This window comes from Penaeus vannamei, chromosome 18 (assembly GCF_042767895.1).
Source record: "Penaeus vannamei isolate JL-2024 chromosome 18, ASM4276789v1, whole genome shotgun sequence".
NCBI lineage: Eukaryota > Metazoa > Arthropoda > Malacostraca > Decapoda > Penaeidae > Penaeus > Penaeus vannamei.
Window position 1 is genome coordinate 4281487 of NC_091566.1, and position 10000 is coordinate 4291486.

At 47.5% G+C, this 10000-nt stretch overlaps 1 protein-coding gene across 2 annotated transcripts in view; it reads left to right on the forward strand.

Moving 5' to 3' along the window:
• Window positions 1-10000, forward strand: part of GABA-B-R1 (gamma-aminobutyric acid type B receptor subunit 1) — a gene marked incomplete at its 3' end in the record, with an annotated part of 25967 nt that overhangs the window by 5249 nt on the left and 10718 nt on the right. For both annotated transcript variants that reach the window (XM_070132732.1, XM_070132731.1), the window contains 11 exon segments: window positions 323-445; window positions 2950-3048; window positions 3634-3768; window positions 4696-4866; window positions 5240-5456; window positions 5946-6094; window positions 6881-6964; window positions 7493-7663; window positions 8231-8372; window positions 9174-9324; window positions 9684-9924. In XM_070132732.1, coding sequence (XP_069988833.1) covers window positions 323-445; window positions 2950-3048; window positions 3634-3768; window positions 4696-4866; window positions 5240-5456; window positions 5946-6094; window positions 6881-6964; window positions 7493-7663; window positions 8231-8372; window positions 9174-9324; window positions 9684-9924 — 1683 coding nt within the window.

Below are 10000 nucleotides of genomic sequence, written 5' to 3' on the forward strand. Positions count from 1 at the left end.
ATAACAACAGTAATGATAATGATAGTGATAATGATAATGAATATAATGATGACAATGATGATAATTAAATCATAACAACGCCAACAATAATGATAATGATAATAACAATAAAAGTGGTAATAATAATGAAGATAATGATAAAAAAATCATCATGATAATTATTATTGGTCTTGTATATATATATATATATATATATATATATATATATATATATATATATATATATATAGGCTACCACGATCACGACCATGGTAATTATAATGATAATGATAATAACAACAATTCATAACTAATCCCTTTTCTTTTTCCCCATAATCCACAGGTGTCTGCATGGGCGTGGGCGGCCGTGGTGGCGGTGCTGGGGGCGGCCGCCAGCGAGGAGCGGCTGCTGCACATCGGGGGCATCTTCCCCATCCGAGGCTCCGGCGGGTGGCAGGGGGGGCAGGTGAGGCCATCGCACACACACACACGCGCATACGCAGACGTACACGCACACGCATACGCAGACACACACACACACACACGCACACGCACACACACGCATACGCACACGCAGGCACGCACACACACGCACACGCACACACGCACGCACACATGGAGGGAAGGGGAGACGGAGAGCGAGATTGAGAAGGAGAAGGAAAGGGGGAGGGGGGGGGGGGGAGGGAAAGGTGGAGAGGGAGAGGGAAAGGGTAAGAAAGAGGGAGAGGGAAAGGGAGAAAGAAAGGGGGAGGCACACGCACACACGGAGGGAGAGGGAGACGGAGAAGAAGAGAAAGATGGAGAGGGGGAGGGAGAGAAAGAGGGAGAGGGAGAGGGGGATGGAATAGAAAAGGGAGAGGGAGAAAGAAAGGGAGTTGAAAAGGGAGAGGGAGAGAGAGAGGGAAAAGGCGAGAAACTTTTTTACCATATTGTCCTGCTTGAACAAGAGGTTATATGTATTTTTTTCATACACACAAACACACGCATGTGAAATAGATACATGTCTGCAGTGACAGAAACAAGAAATGTATTTTTAGACCAGATAGAGAGCGCCGTGGGAAGCTGAGCGATTAGTGGTTCAAAAAATGAACTCATATCTCTATCTACCTCCCTTCCTTCCTCCTCTCTCTCTCTTTCTCTTTCTCTTTCTCTTTCTCTTTCTCTTTCTCTTTCTCTTTCTCTCTCTCTCTCTCTCTCTCTCTTTCTCTTTCTCTTTATCTCTCTCTTTCTTTCTCTCTCTCTCTCTCTCTCTCTCTCTCTCTCTCTCTCTCTCTCTCTCTCTCTCTCTCTCTCCTTCTCTCGCTCTCTCTTTCTCTCTTTCTCTCTCCTTCTCTCTTTCTCTCTCCTTCTCTCGCTCTCTCCTTCTCTCGCTCTCTCCTTCTCTCGCTCTCTCTTTCTCTCTTTCTCTCTCCTTCTCTCTTTAACTCTCTCTCTCTCGCTTTCTCGCTCTCGCTCTCATTCTCTCTCTTTCTCCCTCACGCCATCTCTCTCCCTCTCTCTCTCTCTCTCTCTCTCTCGCTTTCTCGCTCTCGCTCTCATTCTCTCTCTCTCTCTCTCTCTCGCTTTCTCGCTCTCGCTCTCATTCTCTCTCTTTCTCCCTCACGCCATCTCTCTCCCTCTCTCTCTCTCTCGCTTTCTTGCTCTCGCTCTCTCTCTCTCTCTCTCTCTCTCTCTCTCTCTCTCTCTCTCTCTCTCTCTCTCTCTCTCGCTTTCTCGCTCCCGCTCTCATTTTCTCTCGCTTTCTCGCTCTCGCTCTCACTCTCATTCTCTCTCTCTTTCTCCCTCACCCCATCTCTCTCCCTCTACCTCTTGCTTTCTCGCTCTCGCTCTCATTCTCTCTCTGTCTCCCTCACGCCATCTCTCTCCCTCTCTCGCTCTCTCGCTCACTCGCTCGCTCTCTCTCTCTCTCTCTCTCTCTCTCTCTCTCTCTCTCTCTCTCTCTCTCTCTCTCTCTCTCTCTCTCTCTCTCTCTCTCTCTCTCTCTCTTTCTCCCTCCTTCCCCACAAAACAAGCACTCCAGCCGAAACCTCTTACGTATAGCTGATGCCACGCCAGGAGGTTGTTCTGGAACCTCACCCAGACACGTGGACACCGCAGCATAATGTCCCAAGCTTTAAAGGGGAAATTTCGTTCGCTGGATACGTGAGGTATTGCGGCTCAAGCTTGGAGGCAGAAACGGAGCTTGAATATTCCAATGTTTCGAGTTATTCGAGCGGGTTCCGTTGTGTTATTCAAATGCTTCGAGTTGGCCGAGCGAGTTCCGTTGTGTTATTCAAATGTTTCGAGTTATTCGAGCGGGTTCCGTTGTGTTATTCAAATGCTTCGAGTTGGCCGAGCGGGTTCCGTTGTGTTATTCAAATGTTTCGAGTTATTCGAGCGGGTTCCGTTGTGTTTTGTGGCTTCGGAAGCTGAGGACGTAAAGGAAGATGAGGATAACAGATAAAGAATAAAGCCAGATGATATATATTGTGAATCATGTACATCAAATATATATGAATATTTTTATATATGGTTATATATATATGCATACATATAACTATCTATCCATCTGTCTATATATTATGCACACGCATATATGTACACACACACACACACACACACACACACACACACACACACACACACACACACACACACACACACACACACACACACACACACACACACACACAGCACCCCCCCCCCCCCACACACAACCCCCCACCCTCACCCCACACACAACCCCCCCACCCCACCCCCCACCCCCCACACACACACAACCCCCCACCCCACCCCACGCACAACCCCTCAGCACCACACAACCCCCCACCTCCACCCACACACCCCTCACCCCCCCCCCCCACACACCCCACACACAACCCACACCCCACCCACACAACCCCCATCCCCCCATCCCCCCACACACTAATTACACTCTCATCTTCCTCGCACACGAATTCACTTAGTAAACCCGTGCCTCCTCCCCATCAGGCCTGCCAACCCGCCGCCATGCTGGCCCTGGAGGATGTGAACAATCGACCGGATCTCCTTCCTGGCTACAAACTCAACCTGGCGTGGAATGATTCTCTGGTAAGGGCGGGTTTTACGTTTATTTTGTATGTGGTTTGCTCTTTACGGAGTTGGTGGTTAGGTAGTGTTTTTTGAAGTGTTTATTTTTTCGATTTGTTTTGGTGTGTTTCGTCTTTTGTTTTCCCGCCATTTAGCGTCTATGTTTTTTTGTGCATTTAATCCATTGGTTCATATTTGATTAATTTGTTTATATTTAATCAGTGTGCTCATATTTAATCCATTTGTTCACATCTATTGTTTGTTCAGATTTAATCAGTTTGCTTATTTATCAATTTGTTCATATCTTATCCATTTATCTATATCTAATCTATTTGTTCATATTTAATCCCTTTGTTCATAATCAATCAATTTGTTCATATTTACTTTTTTCATATTTAATCTATTTGTGTATATTCAGTCTATTTGTTCATATTTTCTCCATTTGTTCATATTTAGTCTCTTTTTTCATGTTTAATCTATTTGTTTACATCTAATTAATTTGTTCATATGTAACCCATTTGTTCAAATTTAATCCAATTGTTCATATTTATTTGTTCATTTTTAATCGATTTGTTCACATTCAACCCTGCTTCCGTCCCTCCGCAGTGCGAACCGGGCCTGGGAGCGGCGGTGATGTACGACCTGCTGTACAATCCACCGACGAAACTGATGCTTCTTGGCGGTTGTTCCACCGTCAGCACGACCATCGGCGAAGCGGCAAAGATGTGGAATTTGGTTGTGGTATGTTGGGGGTGTGTGTGGGTGGGTGGGTTGAGTGGGTGTAGGCGGGTGTGGGGAAGGTCTGTGGGTGGGTGTGGGGGTTTGTTTTGTGTGGGTGTGGGTGGTTTTGGGGAAGGTCTGTGAGTGGTGAAGATTCAGGGGCATGTATATATTTAGTTAATGGGTGTGTACATATTTGATTAAAGGGCGTGTACATATTTGATTCCTTGCCTAAGACTAATTAATGATGGGATGATTAAATTTGTTGTGTTTAAAAAGTCTCGTATTTTTAGATTTTTTGAAAAATAACTCTTTGGTTTTCTTCCTTCTTTTCCGACACCCGTTCTCTTCCTTCTCACCCCCATCCCCTTCACCCTTTCCTTTCCCAACCTCCTCCCTTCTCCCTCTACCTTACCTCCTCCTCCCCTTTATCCACTGATCCCCTCCCTCTCCTTCCACCCCCCTCTCTCGCTTCTCCTTTCCTTTCACAACCTTCCCTTCCCTCCCTCCCACCTGCCTCTCCCTTTTTCCTTCCTAACTATTCCCCCCTTTCTCACCCCTCCCCCTTCTCACCTCCTCTCCCTTCTCACCCCCTCCCACCTTTCTCACCCCCTCCCCCTTTCTCACCTCCTCCCCCGTTCCTCACCCTCATCCCACCTTCCTCCCCCTCCCCCATCCCACCTTCCTCACGCCCCTCCCCCATCCCACCTTCCTCACGCCCCTCCCCCATCCCACCTTCCTCACGCCCCTCTCCCATCCCACCTTCCTCACGCCCTTCCCCCATCCCACCTTCCTCACGCCCCTCTCCCCTCTTCACCCCTCCCCCATCCCACCTTCCTCCCCCCTTCGTCACCTTCCTCACGTCCCTCCCCCTTCCTCTCCCCCTTCTTCACCCCCCCCTCTCCCACCTTCCTCCCCCCCTCTCCCACCTACCTCCCCCTCCCCCAGCTCTCCTACGGGTCGAGCTCCCCAGCGCTGGCCGACAGGAACCGCTTCCCGACCTTCTTCCGCACGCATCCCTCGGCCACGGTGCACAACCCGCTCAGGATCAAGATCATGCAGAAGTACGACTGGGCGCGCGTGGCCATCCTCCAGCAGGCCGAGGAAGTGTTCATCTCGGTGAGGGCTTGTGGGTGTGTCTGGGGGGCGGGGGGGCGGCGGGTCTCTGGAGAAGATGTTGGGAGTTGAACATGATGATGATGATGATGAAATGATTACTACTACTACTACTATTACTATTACTACTACTATTACCATTACTACTACTACTACTACTACTACTACTACTCCTACTCCTACTTCTACTCCTACTCCTACTCCTATTCCTACTACTAATCTACCGTTTTTAATCAGGATGACGATAATAATAATGCTAATAATTTTATAATGGAAACATCGTTTACTTACGTGTCTCCACAAACACTTTATACTGCCCGTTCAAGACGCCCATATCTTCACTCAACTCTCTATTCCTCCCCCCTCACGCCCGCAGACGGTGGAGGACCTCGAGGTTCGGTGCAAGGAGGCCGGCATCGAGATCGTGACCCGCCAGAGCTTCCTCTCGGACCCGACGGACGCCGTGCGGAACCTGAAGCGACAGGACGCCCGGATCATCGTCGGCCTCTTCTACGTGGTGGCCGCCCGGCGCGTCCTCTGCGAGATCTTCAAGAACAAGCTGTACGGCAAGAGCTACGTCTGGTTCTTCATCGGTAAGCGTGGTCTGGGAGGGAAGGAGGGAGGGGATAGGGAGGAATGGGGGAGGGAGGGAGAGAGGGAATGGGGGAGGGGAGGGAGGGAGGATGGGAAGGAGGGAGGGAGGTGGGGGTAGGGGGAAGGGAAGGAGGGAGGGAGGGTGGGAGGGGGTAGGAGGGAGAGAGTAAGGAAGGAAGGAAGAAAGAAAGAAGGGAGGGAGGGAGGGGGTAGGGGGAAGGGAAAGAAGGAAAGAGGGAGGGTGGTATGTAGAAATGGGGGTAGGGAGGGGGGAGAGGGATAAACGGGTAGACGAATAAAAAGAAAAATTATTATTCAGCAAGTGGATGCCTTGAGTATATAGCGAAGAATATATAGAAATAACACGGGTTCCTGTACAATGTCTGTAAGCTACAGGAAATAGACCCCAAGCCCCAATTCAGGAAGGGAAAGGAGGGGCACGTCACAGACCAGCGTCAGAAGTCACCTCGACCCCCGCTTTCTCACAGGTTGGTACGAGGACGGCTGGTACGAGCAGCACCTTCAGGAGGAGGAGCTGAACTGCACCCGCGAGGAGATGCGCCTGGCGGCCGAGGGGCACCTCACCACCGAGGCCCTGATGTGGAACAAGGACATGGAGAGGACGATCTCTGGCATGGTAGGGGCTTGAACACGCACATGCACACGCATATGCACACGCACACGCACACGCACACGCACACGCACACGCACACGCACACGCACACGCACACGCACACGCACACGCACACGCACACGCACACGCACACGCACACGCACACGCACACGCACACGCACACGCACACACACACACACGCACGCACACACACACACACACACACACACACACACACACACACACACACACACACACACACACACACACACACACACACACACACACATTCTTTTGTTTTTGTTGGCCAATCACCATACACTCCTACCAGACCCCACGTTGGTTTCAGTCATTTATTGAAGAGATTTAAGGAATCAGATTCCCTTTTCATGCAAACTGGAAATTATTTTTGTGGTACTAAGAAACATGATTTTTAGAAAAAAAAGAAAGAAAAGTATTTTTTTTCTGTTCACTTGTTCATATGTGAAGTATTCTTCCTTTTTCTGTTCCCTTGTTCATGTGTAAAGTATTATTCTTCCTTTTTCTGTTCACTTGTTCATGTGTGAAATATTCTTCCTTTTTCTGTTCCCTTGTTCATGTGTGAAGTATTCTTCTTCCTTTTTCTGTTCCCTTGTTCATGTGTGAAGTATTATTTTTTCTGTTCACTTGTTCATGTGTGAAATATTCTTCCATTTTCTGTTCATTTGTTCATGTGTGAAGCATTCTTTCCTTTTTCGGTTCCCTTGTTCATAAGTGAAGTATTCTTCTTCCATTTTCTGTTCACTTGTTCACGTGATCCTCGTGTTCTAGACCGTGGGAGACTTCCGGCGGAGGTTGAACCAGGCGCTCATCGACAACGGCCACAGGAACGGGAGCACGCCGGTGGGATACCAGGTACGGAGGGACTTTCTGAGCTAATTCTTTTCTTGTTTTTTTTCGTATTTTCTTGCGTTTATTTATGTGTTTTTGTTCTTGTTATTTTATCTTTTTTTCTTTTGATTAGAGTTGTATTTTTTATTCGTTTCGAATTACTTTTCTTGTTCATCTTCTACTATCTTTCTTTTTCGTTCTCCTGTACATTTTGATCGTCATGATTGCTATCTCAACGCTTCGCTTCTTCTTTTTCCTTTTGGTTTTCTTTCTTCCTTTCTTTCGTTATTCTTCTTCTACTTCATTTTCTTTCCCCTTCGCTCTGCGTTCCCTGACCTTCCCCCTTCTCTAATTACATTTTATTCTACTTCTTCTATTCTACTTCTTCCCCTTTCGTTCTCCCATCCCTGCCCTTCCCCCTTCTTTAATCCCGTTTTATTCTACTTCTCCTTCTACCTCCCTCCTCTTTCTCCCTTCCCTCCCCCTTCCCATCTCTCATCACGTTCTCTCCCATCCCCTCTAACTCCTCCCCCCCTCCTTCTCCCCCTCCAGGAAGCCCCCCTGGCCTACGACGCCGTGTGGAGCGTGGCACTGGCACTCAACCGCACCATGGAGAGGCTGGCAGCGAGGAACATGTCGATCGAGGAATTCACGTACACGAACAAGGAGATCGCCGACGAACTCTACTCCGCCATGAACGCCACGCAGTTCCTTGGGGTTTCGGTGAGTTGGGTTGTGTTGTTGTTGTTTTTCTTTGTCTTTCTTTCGTTTTTTATCGTTTTCGTATTCTGGTTCTTATCTTCTTCTTCGTCTTCTTACACACAAGCACGTACGCACTCACTCCCCACACACGCAGTCATGAGCCACTTGAGTCTTCTTATCTTTCATATAGGCGACTAAAACGTGTATAATTCATCGCAGAGAAGCTACAAGTACACTGTCTACTAACGTCAACTTGTCGTAAATTGTTCAGTTAACGTGAACATGATATTTTTTTTGTTAAGTTGGCTTCATTAGGACATAAATTGTTCAGTCGTGGTTAACTTGACTTACATAGCTGAGGTGGCGTGAACATGGCGTTAATTGTTCATTTGACGTGACCTTGACCTTAATTGTTCATTCGACGCGACCTTGACGTTAATTGTTCACTCGACGCGACCTTGCCGTTAACTGTTCATTTGACACGAACCGCTCAGCAGACGCGCCGTGACCCGCTCAGCCGACGACGCGACCTCGACGCCAACCGAACCATCCGACGCACACCACCTAAATCCTCCCATTACTCCGCAGGGTCGGGTCGCCTTCAGCACCGACGGCGACCGCATAGCCTGGACACAAGTGGAACAGATGATCGACGGAAAGTACAAGATCCTCGGCTACTTCGACGGCCAGACCGATAACCTCACCTGGTACAATGTCGAGATCTGGGTTGGTAAGTGAGCCTCGAGGGAAGAAGGAGATGGGAGAAGGGAATAATGATGGTAATTATGGTGCTGATGTAGATAATGATGTTGGTAATGATGATATTGGTGTGGTGATACTGCTTTTACTAAAGGTAATGGTAATGGTGAATGGCATAATGATTATGAGGTAGATGATAATGACAGTAATGGAAATGATATTGGTAATGATAAAACAATGAAGATAATAATATTAATGATAATGATAAAGATGATGATAGTAAAAATGATAGTGATGGTAATAATGATGATGTTAATAATGATGATGTTAATAAGGATGATAATAATGATACTGATGATAATGATAATGGCATAATAATATTGATAATAATAGTGATAATGATCATGATAATAATAACAATAATGTCAATATTAATAATAACTATAATTGGTAATATTGATAGTAATAATAATAATGATCATGATAAAGATGATAATGATATGGTAATGATATTGACGAACATAGTAATGACGATAATGAAAATGGTAGTACTTATAGTAATAATGAAAATAGTAATGATAATAACGAGAAAGATAACAATAATAACACTAACAGCAATAATGACAATAGCAACAACAGTAACAACAACAAAACAAAAACAAAAAACAACAAAAACAAAACAACAACAAAAACAAAATAAAAACAACAAATAACAAAACAACAAAAACAAAAACAAATCAAAACAATAAACAACAACAAAAACAACAATTTCAAATACAACACCTGCAACGAAATACCCCGCACTGAAGGAGGGTCCCTCTCTCCTGCGCAGACGGCAAGGCGCCCCCCGACCGCACCATCGTCCGCCCGCAGCTGAGGACCGTGTCCCTGGGTCTCTTCATCAGCATGTGCACCATCAGCGCCGTGGGGGCCGTGTGGGCGCTGCTGCTGCTCGTCTTCACCTTCGTGTATCGGCACAGGCGGTAGGTCTTGAGGGTGGCTCAGTGGGTGGGGATGGGGTTGTGGAGGTGTGGGTGTGGGTGGGAGTGGGGGTGTGGATGTGTGGGTGTGTGTGGGTGTGTGTGTTTGTGTTTGTGTGTTTGTGTGTGAGTGTGTGTGGGGGTGGTTGTGTGTGTATGTGTGCGTGCGTACGTGCCTGTGTATACATACATACACATATATACGCATTTGTACATTCATATGATAGGAAAAAAAACTCGAGGTATAAAGTCAGTCGAAAAAAATCGAAACAATAATAATAGTCCTCATACCAAAAGATAAAAAATAAAGACATCCCCAGCAGCGCAATCAACCCCCCTCCCCCCTCCTCCCCCTCCCCCAGGCTGATCCAGATGTCCCACCCGGCCTGCAACAACATCACCCTCGTGGGCATCATCCTGTGCCTGGGCTCCATCTTCCTGCTGGGCCTCGACGGGCAGTTCGTGAGCGAGCAGAAGTTCCCGAGCGTGTGCGGGCTGCGGGCGTGGTGCCTGTCCCTCGGCTTCACCCTCGCCTACGGGGCCATGTTCTCCAAGATCTGGCGGGTGCATCGCCTCACCACCAAGACCAAGACGGAGAACAAAGTAGGTGTTGTTCTTCTCGAAGGGGTCCCGGGGTGGGAGAACAGATTCGGTGATCGGTAGATGTAGTTTTTTTTTT